Here is a 22,680-nt window from a genome sequence, read left to right as displayed (position 1 = left end):
ATTCCTGGTTTTTGGTGTGTTATTTTGCTATGTTATGGCTTTCTCGAGTTTTTGGTGTGTTATTGTGCTGTTATGGCTTTCTCTACAGTTCAAACAATGTTCATTACATGCATGTCAGCTGCAATTTTTCTCAAACTCATGCTTCCATCAGACGATTAGGTAGTATCATGGGAATGAACGGTAACAGTAAACTGACTTTGAAAAGTCTGAAATACATCTATGTATCTACATGTATGTATAGCCGCAATATACAATGATGTGTTTACCTATAGGATAGATGTATGTATCTACAGTTAACCCATCTGTGCAGTATAACTTATAACTGTACATCTGTAATGCATATCTGCTGGGTATGAGCAGTTGTGTGTATCTGCAGTGTAGTGTATATCTGCAATATAGCTGTGTATGTCTGCAATGTAGCTGTGTACATCTGCAGCATAGCTGTGTATGTCTGCAGTGTAGCTGTGTACATCTGCAGTATATGTCTGTACTATACCTGTGTATATCTACAGTATACTATAACTGTACATCTGCAGTGTAGCTGTGTATAACTGCAGTATAACTGTATGTCTGTAGCATATATGTATATAATCTCCCATTCTACAACATAAATATACATCTGCAGTATAGTGGTGAACACATCTGCCCTGTAGCTCTTTGCATATCATTTCTACAACAATCTCTGACATTTACAACACCATGCAAATTTCACAAAACCTCAATGCTTAGAATAACAGACAAGCCAACCGACAAAATCATTTGGATTATGCAAAAGCCGAGAGTCATCAGTACTTATACTCGGAGACTCCGTCACTTGAAAACAAAATGCATGTTAAATATTTGAAAAACTATAAGCCTTTGTATAAAACACACCAAGGGTCTTTATTCACCATAGTTTTACTCACAGAAATAAAACTCCCAAACCATACCAATTAATTCACCCTTCCATATTGTTATTTTATAATTCGTATATTCTATTTTAATAATTTCATGTCTGCATTTCACAAAAATATTACTAAACTAAGTGTTTCATTCTTAAATTTTAAATGACGGAATAAATCTCCATTACATCTGCATATGTGACAGTATTTCACCCTAATATACACTTGCTAATTTTAAGTATTCAAAATTCAACTAAAACCGTAGCTTCCGTTAGTTGTAGCAGTAAAACAAGTCCTCACCATCACACAATGTACACTATAAATACTTGCACCCTAGTACAATACTTGTTTATCCTAAAAACCTATGGGAAATCACTATTTTCATTGTGGTATACCACTGCCCAAGTGGTCATTAAATGGGTTTAAACTGTGATATACTTTGCGTTGTTAAACGGTTCTGTACTAGTTTGTTTGCATACACCATTAGCTCATCGTTAGTTGCAGTTAATCGGTAGAATAGCAAGTGTCAAGTCAAGAGTCCTCTCCAACATAGACTGTGAATCCCTGTAGAGCTCGTTATGGTTACCCCGGGAACCTGTTGCTAGGAAACCACTGGATGGCATCTCTACTGTGATGTAATATGGCTGATGAATTGATATGTAGTGAACTGTTGTTGGTACGAAGTTATTATCAAATATGACGTGAAATTGCATCATTAATCTTTAAAAGCATTAAATGAAATGAGATGAGTCATTGTTATGGTTAGGGTACGTCAAATTTCCATACTACGACTCGATCTACATCAAATTTCCATACTACGACTCAATCTATGAATGAACACATTATCAACAAGTATCGGTAATCATCTGTGACCATTCTCTCATTCATAATAATCAAAACCATGTAAATGCACTGATATCAAGCACAAACCAAATTGAATGTGTTCGGACAAAAAACATGGGATATATACCCTGGTTGTTTTATGTCACAACACACATCTACATCATTTGTTCTAAGGTGTGTATTATGACTCTAACTGTCAAAGTTGTGATTCCTCTTTCCAATTTTGATATAAATTATGCTTTCACAGGTATAATTTTATTATTCCCAATTTTTTGGGTTACAAGATATTACTGTACATCAGTGGCACATCAAATTACCTTAGTGGTCATAATTCTATCTAATATCTAACCTAGATATTTTCGCCACTAGAAAATTGTGCAATCTTAGAGTTGTCAACTCGTTCTCAAACACTAATTTTTATGAATTACTAAGCCTGGTGCACTGTTTATGTACAAAAGAGACATTTCCGTCACTACTAGTTTTGCATTTTTGTTTTCCAGCAAAAAAAAGTGAAAATAAGTCTTCAATGAAAATTTTCCAAGTTTACAGTATATTACATATGTAAGACACATGAGTGACAACTGGAAACATTAGTTTGTCTACTACAGGTAATTTCAGACACGTTTCTTCTTCTTCTGAATTTAGAGCACTGTACAGGATCAAATTGAATCCCCCCTGTAGAATCTCTTCAACAAGCAATTAGAAATACTGACATGCATCCCTAAAAATGTACCTTTCCCATGTATCCTTCTCCCTAAAAATGCACCTTTCCCATGTATCCTTCTCCCTAAAAATGTACCTTTCCCATGTATCCTTCTCCCTAAAAATGTACCTTTCCCATGTATCCTCCTATCCATCAATCCACCATGCTAGCATCTTTGTACTGATGTGATATGTAGGTTATACAGTAACAATTCTAAAGTTCCAAACACCCAAGAAACAACTGTCATAGAGTAGACAGCAATACTGGGGGGAGGGGTCTTTTTTACTGCCCTCAGGTATGGAAAAGGGTATACTTTTCAACTGAGAGAATGTTATTCTTATGAGTTCTTATGAGTGATTACAGATGAATTCTTAAGTTTCCTTACCTGTAGTTGCCAAGGTAGACACCATCTGGATTCAACATAGGGATTATTTTGAATACAACATGTTCTCTCAAAACTTTAGCTATAGGGTGGTTACTAACAAGGAAGTCTATAACACCTGTAGTTAGCAAATACAGCAAAGAATAAAAGGTCAATAATTTAAAATACCAGCAATATTACAACTAGTATCAAAATCTTACAATAGTGAACTTGTAAACCCACCATCTTGAAAATCCTGAATGTTGCATCATGGGAAATGTGATGATAAAATATGAATCCATCAATATTGTAAACAATGTTGTTACATTGTTTGTAACCACAAATAATCTAGTCATGGTTTCCCCTGACCATGGTACCATTAGGTATAAAAATAACTACAGATAATCCCTTAGTCCTTCGCATCTGAGCATGCTCAGCCTGGATTGCAAGTTCCCTATTGTCGTATATGAAGCCATTATTACTTGCATCAGTACACTTGCACTTAGTAATGGTATTTGCACTGCAATGCAAAATCAAACAGATTATTGCATACCTGTCTACAAATAAGTGATATTGGTCTGTGTACACAAATTTAAGTGAATACGCAATCATATTTTTTTTGGATAAACATAACAGAGCCCCATGATGTGTGACACCATGAGTGGGTACTCAGGAGGTATTTGCACTCATGTTTGCCGTGTTTTCTGCACAGCACTTTCTCATAGTAAATACCAGTCATCTACCTGTATATCTACTAGCAACATATTGTATATATACCAACTATCTAAGTGTATATTCTACAGTTGTATTAAATTAAAGTGTAGCTAGGTATATCGTAGAAACCAAGCTTTCAGCTAAGTAAGATAGACACAAACCAAATCTATTGTTGTGATATGTTGATATAAGCTATCAGAATGGACATTGGTTTAATTATGCTCACAGTAGGGTGGTGTTTTTGATGACATCCATGATCTTACAATGTACATTTTAGGAACTTCCAGTTACACTATTTTGATTACAGGGTGATTATATCCAGGCACCACTATCACCCACTCGTGTAATCTACCATAGCGAACAACAACAGTTTTAGTTTGCGTCTATCTCAGTAAATTGAAACCTTGATTGCTGCTATACATTTTGATTTATTTCAAAAGAATAGGGCCACCGCCTATCATTCAACGAAAAGAGGTTAAATATTACAGTAACTTTTGGTACACAATGACAAATAAAATAAAAATTACAAAGATAGTAACGTCTTCTCTCTGAGTAAGAACGCTTTAAATACAAAGACAGACAAATGAAAAAGTGTAAGTTGATTGCTGGTCGAAAGTAAAGTTATTGCTTTATCTCGTGTTGGGTACTGTATGAAATAATTTGGTATTAGTTCCTTTCTAAGAGACTGGTATAAAGGACAAAATAACAAAACATGCAGTTAATTTTCAAGAACATTTAGACCTTCATTTTCACAAAAAATACATGTTCTGTCCGTGATAGCTTTACCAACATGTCTTCCAGTCTCAATAGCTAAAGTATGGTTTGTTTAAACAACGGAACTTAGCTAAATGCTATTTTATACCTGGATATGTGGATACTTTGTAAATATAATTCAGGTTCTAGTTGAAACTTAAATGTCACATAAAACCTAAGTCTTGGGGATTCTTGCTGCTATACATGTAGTATATTGAACTGTTGAAACTAAGAACAGTTCTTGTGTACTTGCTGTTAATACTCTCCTCCCAACTACATATTCTATCAGGAAAGTATAGATGTATATAGCCTACAAACTGACTATATGGTACATTTTGTCTCCAGTCTCCCTGCATTGTCATTCATAATTTATTTGTACATGTTGTCTGACTTAGTCCTTTTTTTTTTAATCTCATGAAACTCAGTGTGTCAAACTGTTTTCATATGATTGGTAATTTTTCATACCCATTAGTATTTTGAACAATTTAGATTCAAACGAAGATTGAAAGATATATACCTTCAGGAGACTGGAAATGTTACAAAAGCTATATTATGACTTGGGGTGTATGATCCCTTCATTATGAATTATTCATATATTTCGTTTAACTACAGAGTTTGACTTATACCATGGGGATGGCAAAGAGAAGTGATGCATTGATACAAGATTCTCTGGTGGTAGCCATTAAGTTCTTATCATGATGTACAGCATTTATCTGTTACTTGTCAAACTTGGTTATATTTGTGACAGCTCTAGACTGTATCCAGGGTTTAAAATACACTGCGTTATAATTCATGTACTTCACTTTCTGCATATGAGCTAAACTAGTACTGCAAGACTTGTCTTTATGTAGTAGTATGTACCTCGCAAGTCAACTTTTGCTGTTAAATTCTAACCCCTTCTCAGTTAAATTCAGATTTTTAAAAGTGGTCATATGGATGAGGATTTGATATTCATTTGGATTTTTAATTTATAAATTTATATTTTATGACGTCCTACTTGAAAAATAAATGTGAAAAAAACATTGCCCATGTTTGTGATTATAACTCAATATGTTGCAAAAAAACTAAACAATGTGTAAACAGTTTGTTATTGTACATACAATAAAATCATTCTACACATTTATAAATATTTTGTAATGTATTGAGTTAAAAACAAGGACTTGGCATATGTTGTTTCACATTGATCTTTCAAGGACAAAGCCATGATAAAATTGTTTCATAAATTGAAAATCCAAAATAACTATCAAATCGTCACCCATATGGCCACTTTAAAATAGAGGTCAAACTGATATCAAAGTAAGGCCATTAGGCCAGAAAAAAAAGAAAGATTGAATTTTTTCTGGTAAGGGCAGTTTGTCTAAAATGGTGTGATGACACGCTTTTTTTTAAAATTCTCAACAAACCAGTTACTGTTCTTTTTATTCAGTACTTTAGAGCAAGTGTGTGTGTGTTGGGGGGGGTCAGATGTCATTTGCTTGTTGATGATTGGCTCTGCAGTTGTTTTCACTGAAATAGGGAGGGTTATTTTTGTGTTTCCCCATGGATCTGCAGACTGCATGGGCTGGACAACACACACGCAAAAAAAGACTGACGCAGGAGTATTTACGTGATGTGCACACTGATCAGAAACAATTTTTTTTTTTTGCCTTATAAAATACAATCTGGCAACCAAATATATACTATGTTACCTAACCTCTATGGGTAAACAACAGATAGCTGATTTTTCTTGAAAACAAGACAGTGAACATTAAAATTTCTCTTTACCATTTCTAAAGGACCTGGAACAAGCTTCCCTATGAATTTCAGGGAAAATTTTTCTCAAGGCACATTCTACCTTAAAATATTTGGATTAGAAAGCATTTTAGATTTTACACAACTTTCAAATTTTGTGCAAAAGAGATAAATAAACTAATCCAAATATCTGAACAATTTTATTTAATATTTCACTCTGATAAAATAAAGGTTTCCACTTGATGAGAAAAAGTTTGATTTGCCCCCCCCCCCCCCCAATTTTATTTTCTACACAGGATATCACATAAGTTTTAGACTGTTTGATGTTTAAAGCCCAATGTTTGGATCCCAGGTTTAGACACTAGTGTTATCTAATTAGTGGAGACGTGGATTAGGAAAGACATCTCTTTTGTCCAGGATCAACTTTTTCTAGAGCTCTGCCAAACAACTGTTAATTTCACCCTAATTTTCATCCTTATCTGACATGGGTCTTGTAATCCTACTCAAACAATAGGGAACTTTCAATCCAGACTGAGCATGCTTAGACACAAAGGATTATGGGATTAACTGTAGTTATCGTAATACCTAATCTGGAGCTACCAATAGAATAAACCTCCTACAATGGTCAGGGTAACCATGACTAGATTATTTGTGGTTACAACGTAACAATACTGTTTACAATACTGATTGCTTCATATTTATTATCACATTTCCCATGATGCACCATTCAGGATATTCAAGATGGCTGCTTGGCAAGTTCCCTATTACTATTAGGAAGTATCAGTGACATCGACGTGTCAACATTACTGCCTGACCACAATTTGACAATCCTCTATCAATCATATGTCCTTTCACAAAAGACATTTGATGGGATCTACATCTTACTAGAGTTGACCTCTCACCTTGACAGACAAAGGACGCTGGGGTTTCACCAGGATGTACCCGGGCAGTCACAAATATCACTTTCTTTGGTGTGTCTGGATCCAAGTTTTCTGAATAAAAGATAATTTTGTCAATAATTAGGATAGAACTATATCTACTAATACTAGTATTCAATGAAAAATAAGGAAAACATTTGTTCAGATATTGTAATGTAGCTTTATGGTACCAGTTTATACACTAGTCAATTATAACAGCTCTCTTGATGACAATGCCAAACGTTTGTAGTTTACAACTACTTGCAGTGATAATTTGATGTTATTCCCCAATATTTTTCTTCGTTCTGCCAAAGAAAATACGAGTGACCTAAGGGGCCTTTGTGACAACCCTTCGGTCACGAGTATTTACCGGTTATAAAATGAAGAAAAATATTAACATACTTTTGCCAGCGCCAGTAATATCAAAGAAAAATTTGGGGAAAGTAATGGTAATTTTGAACATTTTGACTCATATTTCGAACATGGCATAACCAGTGATGTAGACATACATTGTTGTGACATAGACATGCGTGGTCATGACGTAGAACGACCACAGTATATATTCCATATCTTTTTTCAATTTGGGACATGAATGGTATAATGATATATGTATATCATCAATGTCAATTTTGAAAAAATCTCCCATTAAACATTATTGTCTTTTTTTCAGTTTGTATCGTTGAAAATCAAACAATTTTTAAGAAAAAAAAACTCTTACCTGGTGAAGTAATTGTAAGAAGGTCCAATCTTCTTTGTTGCTGCAATGATAGAGAAAAATGATTATCGAATCACATTATAAAGTGCATTGTACCATGCACAAGTCAAGATATTGTAATTGAACAGAAAATATGGATTATATGCCCTGGTCATTTTACATCAACACAACCCTTGTCTATGTCACCAGTTCAGCGGTGCTCAAAATTTGATTCAAAACTTTTCCAAATCGCCATTTTATTTTTCCCAATTTTTCATGAATTTTGCTTCATTCAGCCAGAAAATACTCATCACCTAAGAGTTGTGACTACTCGTCTAGTGACTCGTAGTGACAAGGCCCCATTAGGTCATTCATATTTTCCTTGGTTGAGAGGAGTATTATAAGTAGAAGTAGAAGAAAAATATTGGGAAATAATATCTAATTATACCAAGTGTAGGCTCTGTTGATTTGATTGAATGAAAGATATGAACTTTATACCCTCGTTGTTCTAAGTCAATTGCCATGGCAACATACATCTACATCACTAATTCTGCAATACTTGAAATATGATTATATAAGAATGGCTCAGTATGTGTTTTTGACAAGGGTTGTAAGTACCAAGTACGTTAAATGTAGCAAAGTTTCACTGTCTGGTTCTTTTTACCAGCCTTAGGGTTTCCTATAAAAAATTATTCAGATATTCAGCCAAGCAAAATAACAGTGACCTAAGGGGGCCTTGCCACTATGAGTCGCTAGATGAGTAGTGACAAACCCTTAGGTTATGAATATTTTCTAGCTGAATGAAGTAAAATATAGGGGAATAAAATGATTATATTCCCCCAAGCATAATTTATGAAAAACTGAAAAATTATGCTGATTTGGAATGATTTGGACTCACATTTCAAGCATTGCAAAACAAGTGACATACCAGGTATGAAAATGTGTGGAAGTTTATACAATTCCCTCCCTGACTACTGTTGGCAAAACGGTTTTACTTTTCAAAACCTTAGTAAAAATATTGAATTGAACCATGCAAAGCACACAATCTATTAATATGATTGCGCATGTATTATTTATATTATTTTAAGTTTGTATCTTGTATTCTGAAAACGGAAAAAGTGTACATTTCCAAAATACAATTCATGCTCCAAACAGCTGGAAAGCAAACATCATGTAAACAGAGATACTCGTACTAACTTGTTAATAAAACTGACATGTCGGGATATAACTTATACAAACTACTGGACACGTTTTAAATCTATCAAAAGAATCATTCATAAATTGTTGCATATGACTGGACATAAATACAAGTAATAATGATGATGCAATAATCCATAGATTTTCTACTATAATGATGTGCACTTAATCATTCATACAAATGTATCAGAGATTACTTGCACCAGTGCATACTCATACTAGTGGTATTTGCACTGCAGTGCAATACTGAAAACATTACTGCATACCTGCATGCAAATGATATGCAAATGAGGACACAATCATTCACTCTGCATGAAAGTGCATGATCGCATAGTGTAATTTTTATGGAAATTTGTTGTTTTGGATAAACCTATGTAATAATAACAGAACCCTATGCAGAGCGAGGGCCAGTGTGGGTACTCAGGGGTATCTGCACTCCTGCTTGCAGTGTCTTCTGCTGCACTGACGCAGAGAACACTGCAAGCACTCGTGCAAATACCCCAAGTATGCCACACTTGCACTCACTTGTCATGTGGTTCTGTCATATTATATGGACACACAAAGTATGAAAATAAACAAGACTCTTATCCTCATCTGAGTGGTTAGTGAGAATAAAACATCTTTACATTGTTTTTGCTAGTAAACAACAGTTTGGGGGAACTAGGGTTGGGAATGGAGGGTGGGGCAAGCAAACAATGTACCATTATTTTGGTAGTTAGCCTGGTTACAGAGGGAGTGCGTGGTGGGGGTTGGTAGAGCTTCCTTAGGTTCCATTCCCTGTACTACCCCGTACCATATCATTTTGGAGGCTACCTGGTACATAGCAATACAAAAGTTTTATTCCAGATACATAATTTTGAATGAAAAGTTATTTTTGTTAGAGTACCACCAGGCATGCTATGACATGTAGCTGACCTCACTACATGATCTGTTTTCAAAGTTTTCTATTTCCATAATTCATAAAAATAGACCAATTTGATAATATCTTACAATGACAGACATATACAAGACAAACAAAACACAAATGGTATCCCTGTCTTAGAGTCTAATACTTGAATTAAAACTTTTAATTTGCATTTACATCAAAAGTTGTACAAGACAGCATAACTTAAAGGTCCTCAATCTGTAACTTTAGAGTGGAAATTTTCCTGTGCTTCACATTCAATTATGCTTATGTTATTATTCCAAATCTTCCAGACCGAAAATACATACTTTTATCTCCCGCGTCAAGTTATAAAAGTTCTAGTGTTACAGTTAAAAACTTTTCATTTCAGTTTCTCTCCTTCACTTTTCTCTTTTCTTGTTGGATCAAAATAAATATAATATATCCAGTAACAGTGTGCTCGCTAAGCTAATCAGACGCGCCACTGATGCACAAAATTTCTAGTGACGCACCAAAACTTGGTGTTCCCCAATCTCTTACTATGTGATGACTCACAAGAAATCCCCGTTTTTCTCATTTTGACTCACAACAACAAAATTTGGATACCATTAGAGGGTACACTGCCCAGTAATACAAACTGTGGAAAACAGTGCAATATACCAGCATGAGCTCTAACATGTTTGAACATGTCGATGGGACTACCTACCATAAACACATACTACAATCATATCTATTTCTGAATAAAGACGACTATGGTACTTATAAACTTCCGATACTGTCGTCTGTAAAAGGATTTAAACAGTGTGTATTTAATCATGGTACTTGTGTCATCCTACAGCATGTTGATAATATTTGATGATTAATGTCCAATAATATACTATGTTTAAACATATATACTCAGGACAAACATTTACTGTTACCAGTTGTAAATACTTTATTATCATAAATTCCCTTCATTAAAATTTAATAGCATTCATATTTCATATTTTCAATTGATGAAATTAGATATTGTAATAGTCTGTGGTATCGTGTACAGCTACATCACGTAGTGCTTAAAAATACTTAATAGTTCCAACAAACTGAATATGCACTGGTAAAGAATGGCTATGAGAATGTGATACCCCAAATTCTGATGTACAGATAGATAGATACTAAGATAGATAGATAGATAGATAGATAAATAGATGGAACACTGACTCAGAAAGGTTATAACCAGTGTGCCCTCTAAGCCAATTTGACACGTCACTGACACACACAATTTCTAGTGACGCACCAAATTTTGGTGTTTCCCTATCTCTTAGTATGTGGTGACTCACAAAAAATGCCAGTTTTCATATTATCCCACAACAACAAACTTTGGCTATCACTAGGTAGAGGGCATACTGGTTATAACTCACAAGCACAGCATAAGAAGTTGCTGGTAATTACTGGCATTTGCGGGTGATAAATGGTCCAATGCAGGTGAATTTTTGTATAAATACCTGCATTCAACAGGTGAGATTTTAAATTTACTGGCATTTGAAAAGGTGAAAATTCAACTTTTAGCTGCATTCGACAAACAAATTTTGAAGCCCACTTCAAGGACCTTGCATATTGACTATTTTCATGATGAGAAATCATTTAATTTGCTTTAATATGAACATTGTCATTCAACAACTTTGATAATTATTTGTATTCAACCAATAAATGTGACATTTGTGACAAATAATGTTGATAAGATTTAAAGTTTGATATATATTAGTTTATTTTGCTCCAAAGTTTTAAGCTTTAGGAGCATTTTGCTTCCAAGTTTTACATTTTACAAGCATTTGGAGGAAATTAATTCTAAAAAATCTTGTTCAAAGAGCTAACTTCCAAGGCTGAAGCAGTTTAATCTAGTATAACCTAAGGTTTCAATCTGATCTTGTGTCCACAGGCTTTACCATAGTACCGTAGGAGAATATAAGTCAACCTTCTTGTTCTTATTTATCTTATATCATAAAACTTATTTCTGAATGCAGGTACTGCTAAGCCTCTAAGTTCAGCTCTTAATCCACAATTGACATAGATTTGTCAGGTCCATGTTGTTTTTCATCATATGGTTCATACGTCAAGTCACTTGTTTTTTTTCCAAGTACTTGTCTAGCTGTTTCCTGGACGTGTGTTAATGGTTGTAGCACACAAATAATGTAATACCTCTGGAAGACCCTCAAACATGAAATAAAATGCTGTGGGTTGGTACCAAGAATTATTGACCATGGCAATAATGTACCACACCAAGACATTGATACACTTACCACACTTAGACACAGAAGTTCTCTTGTAAAATAGTCCACGTCTCTTTTCTCTATAGTATCCAGGTAGGTCTGTAGCTTTGTATAGGAGTATGGATAGCAGTAACTGAATTGGTACACATCGTCTTCACGATCAAATGCAAAAGCAAATGAAAGTACGTAATTCTTACGATGGTCAGGACATCTGTAGTAATATACATTCTTTGCAGGTATTCTTTGCCTGTGGAGAAAAAAAATGTAAAATAACATTCTGTTTAATATGGAGTTATGATGGTTGAATTTTTAGAGATGGTGGTTTGGAATCTGCAAATGCAGGATCATGTCTCACTGCTGTTGTTTGTAACAGAAGGGTTGAAATTGTGGGGTGAGATTTGAACCACAATTGTGCCCCAGTCAACCCAGCAGCGCTGTATAAATGGGTACCTGGTAGGACAGAGGTCGTAATGTGAATGTTTTATGAAGATACAGAGGCTACAATGGATTATATGTTCCAAAGTCAAAGAAGTATTGAAGAGCAGGGTAACATTATAGGTTCGTACAGTGGGTAATAATTGAAAAGCATATTATGGGAAAGTGGCATATAAAATACTTAACATATACAGTGTGGGATAGCTGTAAGCTGTATATATATATAAAAACTAACATTATTACAAAATATTGTAGTACACACTTGTTCATACATGGAATCGATTATCTTTGTTCAGATGTCATAGCAATGTTATTGTGTGAACACTTGTCACAGCACAAGTAGTCGGTCACATGTTAATACTTGTCACACTTTGAAAGAATACAACTACTAAGTAGAAATGATATGTTTGCAGTATTACTTATTGGATCAACATATTGAGAACGGTTTTATCCAAATCTATCACATTTTTAACATTTGTACTAAATGCTTTTATCAGCACATTAAAATTATAAAATTGTCAGCTTCTGAATCTAGTAATTGTGTACAGTTGTCAAAGTTTTAGTTTTCCAGCGATATAAGAGAAAATAAGTCTTTAGCAAAAATTTCCAGGTTTATAGTAAGGTTGACCCTATTTTTTTTTCTGTTTCTCATTACCCGACCAACCCAAATTTTCAGCTCTGACATCAAAATAAAAAAATATTTTTGTTTCCGCCCATTCTTAATATTTTGTGGAACAGCATCGTCTCTGGCAAGAATAAGCAAGTGTCTGCACTGTGGATGTCACATGTTCACGAAGAGCATGTCTTTCATGACGGAAGTTATTCAAATGGAGGGGGGGGCTGAGAACATGCCAAATGTGTAGAGAAGCTGGGAAAGAGCTTGTTACCAGGAATCCAATAATAAGTAGATACGGAAGAAAAGGTGAAGCAGAGAAACATGAAGATGATTTTTTACTTTTTTTTTACTTTGTTGGTTTTATGGTTTTTATTTTTATTTTTTATTTTTTTATTTTTTTTTAAATCGACCGACACACATAGTTGCCATGGAAAAGTAATGAGAAACATTTTTAAAAATAGGGCCAGCCTAAGTACTGTTACAGTAACAACCAATAAAGATGAAAGTAGCTTAATTGTAAAGCGCTTTGAGCACAGTGTGGGAAAGCGCTATATAAGAACCAACATTATTATTATTAATGTTTCATCAGTGATATTAAATTGATATAACTATGAATGCAGTAGAAACATATTCCTTAATTGGTCAAGAAAGCTAATATTGCAATAATATATTCCAATAAATACATGATAAGTAGTTGAAAGATTTGTTTATCAATATCTGTATCAATAAAGTTATTCTATATAGAAATTTATCTTTTCGCTGATTACTTTAAATTATACTATCTTATTGCTTTCACTTAATTTACATTCATAGATAGAGTTCTAATGTTTTCTGAACTGCTATATGATTAGTACGATGACATTCATTTCATCATATCGTATAAATAAGTTATAAGTTTTCCTGACACAAGATAGTACACCAAAGAGAAATCTTGCTTCAGGCCAGTGCTAGCCATATCAAAACAAGAATAAAGAACTGTAAAATGGTAATATGAATATGGATAAAAAATGGGAATTTACTGTGGATGCTTTATCAATGAAACAACTTTATTTTGTTTTTTTCGACTTCACAAAACAATCTGAAACATTACAGACCAGGTCTCTGTGTGAAACTCAATAAGGTTCCATCAATTATATACTTTGATTGTCATCCTTGGATTTTCTCCACATGTGGACAACAAACAAAGATTTTAATTGATGATGCTTGAACTACAGATAAAATGTGTAAAAAGTTTTATTATTGCAATTTTACTGTACACGGAGTGATTTGTAAACAAACTGTGTGTCCCTTTTAATTCCGTTAAATACTATTTATTTCAAAGATAAGAACATTTCTTGGTATTACTTACCATCTTGGACGAGTTGATGATTTTACTAACGGTGACATGCCTTCTCTGTATAAACTTTTGGTTTTGCTGAAGTTAACTATATTGAAAATAATTCTCTGTGAACAAAAACAATATCAATATATTATCAATAACAGAATAAAAACTGCAAGATATACTGTGCACAACTTTTATTGAAATATTAAATATGTATATAACCCAGCCTAGTTTTATATTAATGTCACGTTGTGCCTTGAAACAACTGCATATAAGCTCCATACTTGTTAGCACTGTTATTGCATGTTATCAATGATTACGATGTCAAGTGTAATATCTAGGTACATCCAAAAAATATATCATTACATTTAGTTTGCCTAACGGCTATGTTACATACAACTTGTGATAATTCAACATTTTTGAGTGAGTACGATAACATGCGTACCCTGGTAATTCTTAAGACTACACTAGTTGTTATGTAAATGGAATATTATTTTCGATCAGAAAACCAACGGTATATTCACTGAAAATTGTTAAAATACCAATAATTAGACATTGTAGATGTTGATTAGAGCGTTGATTTAATCCATATGTAGTAAAGTAACAAGTTGAAATTGTGATAGGGATATGCACTGATTTTCAGGTGAACCAAAAATTCAATTTGTTTTGATTTTTTTGTAACATATTATGTATACAGCTACACAAATATGTTTACCAACAAGTGACTCAATGCTGTTCAGGGTGTACATGTATGATATTATGCCTTAATATCTAACAGAACAGTTTTAAAAAAAAAAAACAACATTACAGCTGCAGCTAGTGCAGTGAAACCAAAACAATACCAAAGAAGGTTCAGATCTGACCAATGTCCCTTTAACAGGCGGTTTTCTGACCACAACTTTCACTATGATTTCAACTTTAGCACTAGTGGTTTCACATGAACCCATTATAGAGATTAACAAACAACAACCTGTGTATTCACAAATATTAAGAGAAAGCATTGATTTTTCATTTTTCAGTCACGGAGATAATTACTACCAGATTAAATATATATTGAATTTGTAAAAGAAATTTCTTTTTAAAAAATCAATAACCATTTGTTTTGGCTGATAGGGGTTTAGTAGAGTTCTGTTCATTGGTTGCTATAGTTACCATGACGCAAATCCAAAAGTATCAGATATCAAAATTATGAATCTGATTGAAAAATAAATATATTAATATCATAAGTACATGTCTTATAAAGTGTTTTATTTGGAAGTGCTCACTTTGATATCAGATTAATAGCAAAGACTTATTCTCATGACCCACATCTTAATTATTTTTAAATTTTATAATCAGATATTGGAATAAATGCTTGCACTAATAAAGTTGGCATTAAGACACTAACATTTACAACCATTCACTTTTTCATATAGTTTCCATTACTCAAATGCACAAATTTACCAAAATAATTTCAACAAGTTATTAAAAGTTATATGAAAATTTCTGACCGTGAACTTTTGGTGCAAAAAAAAAAGTACATATTGCTGACAAGGTGAACAGTGATCGGTGAGCTCAAATAGCTGTCAAAAATAAAGATTACAAGTTAACTAATAATACTTGTATGAGGTCATCAATTAGCTAATTGGATAAGAGAAATCGTAGTACAGCATTTACTGCCTGAACACATAAACATTTATCATTTTCAACCCACTGCATGCAGACATCTGCCAGCAGATTGATGAATAATAAACGATGTTACTCTACCTGGTCTGCTCTGACATTTTCCACGGTGAAATTAAACCAGACTCTAAATCGGGGATTACATGTATCAGGTCGTATAAATAAATCATACTCATATTCTGTGATATAGTCAACTCGGCCCAGGTTGCCTAGAAACCAAGACGAAAGCAACATTTCATAATTAAAGGATATCACTCACCCACCTGACTACTGGTATATATTCATAGCGTCTGAGGCTGTATTTCTAACATGTAAATTTCTTGTCACTTTCGTAATTCGATAAATATTAATTTTGATGTTTTTTAATAAAAATTTAAGTCATTTCTGATGATGTTGTAGCTATCACAGAGGGCAGTATGATACCTGTTACATCACAAGATTATTTGGTGCAGTGCGTGCGGGCTTGATATGGAATGGGTAGAATATAATATTATTCCATTTTTCATACCAAATAACTCTCCTACACTGGCATCATCTCTGCTGTTAAGGATAAAACCAACCAAGGCATATCAGATAAAATAATTTTGAAGAAAATAAATTCTTACTGAACATGTCAATAAAACTTACTTCAGAATTACTAAATTAAAGACTGCCACTGTTTTAGCAGTACACTTGACAACGACATAAAACAGACCAATGAATTTAAAAAGCTTAAAATATTTCTTAGTATCATAAACAATTCTAATTTTCAGGATTATATCAATAACTGATAAAGTGACTGATAAGTATATAGTAAATGAACACATTTTTGTATCCCATCACTTTTCCTCAAATATCAAATACCATTTAGTTTATTTGAGGATATCAAAACTTTTAACAGAATTGGTACGGGTAACCAGGATTCTGTCTCCATACGCAAAACTTTTATAACAAGTTAGTATGTCAGTAGATAACCCTGATAAGAGTTGAAAGTTGGAAAAATAACCACAAGTTACTTCATTTTTCAACATTAACCAGCTACTACCATTAATCCTCAATAAACTTGTATATTCCTGACTACTTAAAAATAAAAAAATGCACTCCTCCGAAATTTTAACTACATCCCTGTCATTTAAAATACTACTATTTCACACTTTGGTATCTCAAAACAAGTATACTCATAAGTTGATATAGTCTTGTTCCTATATAGCACCGTTACCACTTACACTTCTACTCACAGTATAGTCAAAGTCATTCCTTTAGAAGTCATGAGACGCATGAGATGCAATTTTAAAATTCATCCACAGTCTCTCACAATGTCATTAAAATCATGTCTTTGTTAATCAATCACAAAATTCTAACCAATAACATGGTCCCTCACAAAGTTAGTGTTTATTGGGGCAGTTATGTAATGTTCAAATATGGTATATTTGTCAGCTCAGGATGCTACCTATACACTGTTTACATCACTTTAGCAATTGGGATCACTGATTTGATGAACAGTTTTTTGTGTTGATTGAGGGACTTTGACCAGACGTGGTTTAGTTAGAAACCACGTTGGTATCCAGACTAAAGTTGATACCACACACCATCAAATCCCTCACAATCAATACCCATTACTTGACAACCTAGAAATCTTCTGCAATACATTCCAAGTTTATCACGGCTTTTGCATGTTACATTCAAAACACTCACTCAAACATGCATCAGAGTACACTTCCAGAGGTAGAAAATAAATCAAAAGATATGTTTTAAGGCCCTTTTTTTTCATTAGCTACATGGTTCGTAAAAAAAAAATGCTGAGTTATGGTAAACAAAGACTGGGTGTTTATGCTTCCAATCATGATAGATAAACCCCTTCAGTTAAAATCAATTCAAATACAGTAGAGCTGAGTAGACAGATGGTTACTTGACTGATACCTTTGTACATGCATATCAAATATAACAACCAATACTGCCTAAAACCATAAAGATATCAAGTCCTTATCATATCAAAATCAAATTGAGAAAAAAAATCGTTGTCTGTGGTTATTTATTTCTACTGGTTGATATCACTTTTTATGTTCAGTCACATTATTGGGGGGGGGGGGGTATGGTTGACACAGGTCTACCACCCAAGTTGAGCAACATAGTATCAGATATGGCAATCATGGTCAACAAATATTCAAAGGAGTGTAAACAGGCAAATACTAGGAACATGATATAGCTCATTAGGGTGGCCCCTTTTTATTTCTTGGTTTCTTACAACCCTATATTTGGAGAATTTTGATTGAAACTGTTTTGAAAATGTATGCCCTCTATGGCTATATCAGAAAAAAATCACAACAGGATGGATTGAAACAAAACAAGCAATTATCTTGGTGAAAAATATTGTTATCTTTTGTTGTTGAAATTGAGGACCTATATAATCAAATTGTTCATAGTTTCTTTTCTGACTTTAATAATAATAATAATAATAATAATTTTTGGTTTTTATTATAGCGTTTTCCCACTTTGTGCTCAAAGTGCTTTACAATTATTACCCCTTGGCACGGATCTATAGCGTCACAATGGCCCAATTGTCATTTCTATGGCATCAAGACTATTAAAAGTCTAATTATGAATTGAAACCATCATCAACATGTATACATATATACAAACAACAAACACATCTTTTTTTTAAGGTGTTACCATGAGAAAGCTAAAAAATGTATATAAAACTTAAAGGGTCATCCGTAGGAACATTTTAACAAGTCAAATGGTTTTCATGTAAATTGCAGAAACAAAACTCTTCTGGCCAAAAAAACCCCTGGCATATCAGTAAACAGTACTTTAGTCTGCTGTAAATATGTAGTAAATACACATCTACATAATTCTGTTTAGTAGTGTATATTTGTAAGGCTTACGTCCTATAGTATTCAATACATTTGATTGCCTGATTGATTGATATATATGAATATCTACTAGCCTATTACATTGCTATTGTGTATATTGAGTATAACATTACAGTGACCTGTCTTCAGTACTTACCACATTCAAAGCATGCATCAAAGATAAGGTGACCTTTTTTTGGTCTGCCTGTATAACCAGGGGGTACAACAGCAAATTTGTTGACATTTCCAACAACACCTTCATCACTTCCATCGTCACTACCTACAGCAAGGAAACAGATGTGGATTACAAACAAAACAACTGAGAATTATAGATTATCATCATATGCATTATCACAAACTGATATTGTATTACCCATACTTCTTCCAGGACAGCAATTCTGGAATGTTGACAGTCTGGTTCATATATATATTGGGAAAGGGAAAATCTGGTGAAAAATGGGGGGGGGGGGGGGGCAGAGGGTAAAATGCATTGTTGTAAACCACAGCCTCTTTTATGGCACTGTCCAAGATGCACCAGTGTAAAAGAAGGACTGTCAGCTCTGGTTTGCGAGAATGGGTAAAATGTGACTATGCTTGAGTCAGGGCAGGTTGGGTACAGTTTCAAATATGAACAGAAAACTTTTGATTGTCCATCATTTTAGCCTATATAAATGTATATTTTATGATTGTCTTCTTTTACTACCATCAAAGCCACCAACATCCAACATACTACCATGTTACCAAACAGTAACAGTGATTGTTCCTGCTGTTATAGATAATATTAATAGCATTTAGGTTTGTACAACATTTCCAAAAAGATATTTGTTGTTGGAGTGAACGAATGGATGTAAATACCTACAGTCCAAATGATGTAAATACAATTTATGTCCATAATACATGCCTACATTTACTTGTGACTAACTGTGAAATGATAGCGACCTCATATGGCGGAAAGACATGTTTTAATGCATTACAAATTATTACCATAGCAACAAAACTTTGCATGGAGTCAAATTTATCTGCGAAATACAAGCGGTCACTACGTGGACCGATAGTTGTAACATTTACTGACAACGTTACACAAACAGATATCACTAAACTAGTATAACATCAGCCTGGTAACACTGACAATTCGTTGACTGTATAAAAACAAACTATGTTCGCACACTGACGTTTCAGTTACCGTTGGACAACCGATAACCGCAAAAACAGGTTACTAACAACATCATAAAAACCAGACATAAAAAGTCTTAGGAAGTATTGTCAAATGGCGAAACTTTCAAAAAACAACACACGTTCAGCAATCTCTTGTTTCTGTTTTAAAGCTATGAACTCAAAGGAAAGCAAAGGAACGGGAAACAGTGTCGTTAAAGTACTGCAATATTGAATGAGCTATCACTCGATACATACCCGAGTCGAGCTTCTTATCCGCCATTTTGTTGTCCCACCGACCTTTGCGTAATGTACGTAGTTGCACCTGGCAGCAACTATTTTCCAGACAGGGGTGGCCTAGTGGGTTTATTAATATACCTTCTATGAAAATTCAAATCAACATTTTGTACTTCTTCATGGAATTTATTTTCAATATATACGAATGACTACTTTCATTACCTATGTTTCTACAACGCCGGGATATATTTTGCTGAATTATTTGAAGGAAAGCCAAAAATAACATGAAAATAATGCCTTTCAAATTTCTAATGCATATTCATTCGTATGGGTCGTATGTACGTACGTCAACGGGGCATCGCAGACCGCACAGCTGAGCTACTCGTCAATGTCATTATTTTGGGTCAGAAAGTGCAAAGCTTACTTGCAATGCAGACAGCCCTGAAACACACACAGAACCATTTGCGCCTTACTTTGTTGCATTTTTTTGTTTCGTTCACCGAAAACTTTACCCTGTTTTACCTCAGCATTTCCCGCCGTGACTTCCCATGCCATTACGCATTAGCATTACGTCATGGTTTTTAGGGTCATAGCGGCTCTCCGCCGCCGTGTTACTATATCAAATTAAAAGATTGTGTCCAAATAAACACCCCCTTCTCAAATTAAATCATAAAATACATAACCTTGTCGTTGAAATATCGATTTACTTATTTGCTTCCTTTTTTGATGATGTAATCAATCAATTTATTCCGCACTACTTTACGCAGCGGATGTCTCCACGGCGTGAAGCGGCTTACATAGATGTGTGCGATATTGTGAGGGAAGTTATTTTTGTTGTACAGTGCTCAGCACATTGTGTCCTGTTACGTTCTGTCACCTTAGAACACCACATTGACAACCGTTTTTGTTGGCACCAAAATCCTCATTTTAACCCGTTATCAGTTATTTCTAGTAAGCATTTTATAGCTACGTCGAACCAGGCGTATTTACTATCAAATATTAGGATTTTATCGGCCAAAGTTTATATACGGTCATTTCTTAGTCTACACTACGCCATCTTGTAGAGCACGTTTTGACAAAATTTTTAGTGTAACCCTGAAATAGCCGCTACCTCTGCCATTTTTGCTGCCCTTGGGTCAACTTTAATCTTTAAAATTTATTGCAAGAAAGCCGTCGCTTTGAAATTTGAAGAATCAAGCTAAAAAGGTGAGTACACATAGTTTTGTGAGCGTACGAGTAGAGGGCTCCGGCTCGCTTACCTCGTCGCTATTACTTTACATGTCTCGTGCCTTTGAAAACATTTTGTGTGAATGAAGGACGTCCCGAACCGTGCATGTTTGAAATAAAAGTGGCCATTAACTTTATTCTGAACGGCAAGTTCCTGTCACCTAAAGAAACTTGGTTTATCTTGTTTTGCCAGGACACTCTTAAATGCTTATCTATATTACCTGCTTGCCATGTTTTGCGGGATTTCCTGGCATGACAGGCAACGAAGCCCTGCACTTCCGAACACGTGGTCTACGTCTGTGTGCGAGCTTTTGTGCAGTCTTCGTGTAACTCGAGTCTCGGTGTTTCAGTTTGTAAGAATGAAAAGTTGAAATTCCGTGAAAACTCGCTCGTAATATAATGTCTTGCTAAAGAATTTGATGAAAGGCCGTGGGCACATTTTCACGTTCTTTTTTTTTAATTTTTTAAGCGGGCTTCATAACCGTTTCATTTGCTACATGCGTTGGCATTGTTACATTGTATGTTTTGGCTGCAGCTGCACACGTCTTTTTCACTAGTTGTTTCACACAAGGCGGCCCCGCAACATCTGCGGAAAATTAACAGTTTGACTTGCAGAGCGGGAGAGTGTTTGCAGAGTAAGGCGACTGATTTTCTTAGGTCCACTGAATATCCTCAATTAGTACCGTTATGATATCGTTCCGATACCGTTGTAAATGTTTTGATATTGAGTTGATTTGTAATCTATTGTTTATCCTGACGTTCGTGGAACAATTATACCAAACAAAAGAACGGAAAAGGTGTCGCATTTTATCAGGGTTCTTTGTTTTTCGCTCGCGACTGGCAGGACAACATTCTTGTGGCAAACCAGTAGAATAAACAACGGCGTCTGTCTTAAGATAAAAAGATGTCAAGTCTGGATTTGAGATGTCAATCATAACCTGGCAGTCAAAACATTTGGCCTCGCAGATCGACACACGACCGCCTGGCTGCTGTTCGGAAATAAACGAATTCTTCCCGAGACTCAATATACTTCTGTACTGGAAAGTCGGTCAATACATTTTCGTTGCATGTTTGGTTACCGAAGAAAAATTGATTTTAGTAATATTTGTGTTGGTTTTTAATCCACTTAATAATTTTATATCATGGCTCTTGTACCCGAGCTACAACAACGCCATTTTGGTCCTATACTAGCGGCGCTTGTTGTGTCATATACATCTTTAGATGCAAGTTGTTCACAACGCTTTGAACATATCACAAAAACAAAATAGTTTGCTCT

General features: G+C 34.4%; 2 protein-coding genes across 8 annotated transcripts in view; one reads left to right on the top strand and one right to left on the bottom strand.

Moving 5' to 3' along the window:
• LOC144436108 (cytosolic carboxypeptidase 6-like) overlaps window positions 1-20,265 on the bottom strand; it is a 41,541-nt gene extending 21,276 nt beyond the window's left edge. For both annotated transcript variants that reach the window (XM_078124798.1, XM_078124799.1), the window contains exons 1-8: window positions 20,199-20,265; window positions 18,946-19,068; window positions 16,042-16,166; window positions 14,323-14,417; window positions 11,954-12,170; window positions 7,622-7,661; window positions 6,889-6,978; window positions 2,813-2,927 (exon numbers count right to left, since the gene is read on the bottom strand). In XM_078124798.1, coding sequence (XP_077980924.1) covers window positions 2,813-2,927; window positions 6,889-6,978; window positions 7,622-7,661; window positions 11,954-12,170; window positions 14,323-14,417; window positions 16,042-16,166; window positions 18,946-19,068; window positions 20,199-20,223 — 830 coding nt within the window. In that variant the 5' untranslated portion in view covers window positions 20,224-20,265. The remainder of the gene's footprint in view (window positions 1-2,812; window positions 2,928-6,888; window positions 6,979-7,621; window positions 7,662-11,953; window positions 12,171-14,322; window positions 14,418-16,041; window positions 16,167-18,945; window positions 19,069-20,198) is intronic.
• A 742-nt stretch (window positions 20,266-21,007) lies between these two features.
• LOC144436351 (ELAV-like protein 2) overlaps window positions 21,008-22,680 on the top strand; it is a 123,899-nt gene continuing 122,226 nt past the window's right edge. For 5 of the 6 annotated variants that reach the window (XR_013480952.1, XM_078125130.1, XM_078125129.1 and 2 more), the window contains exon 1: window positions 21,008-21,383. The gene's annotated coding sequence lies outside the window, so the exon portion shown is untranslated. The remainder of the gene's footprint in view (window positions 21,384-22,680) is intronic. The other variant, XM_078125127.1, reaches the window with a different exon arrangement.

Source organism: Glandiceps talaboti, chromosome 6, assembly GCF_964340395.1.
Source record: "Glandiceps talaboti chromosome 6, keGlaTala1.1, whole genome shotgun sequence".
Classification (NCBI taxonomy): domain Eukaryota; kingdom Metazoa; phylum Hemichordata; class Enteropneusta; family Spengelidae; genus Glandiceps; species Glandiceps talaboti.
This window is presented reverse-complemented; position numbering and strand designations above follow the sequence as displayed.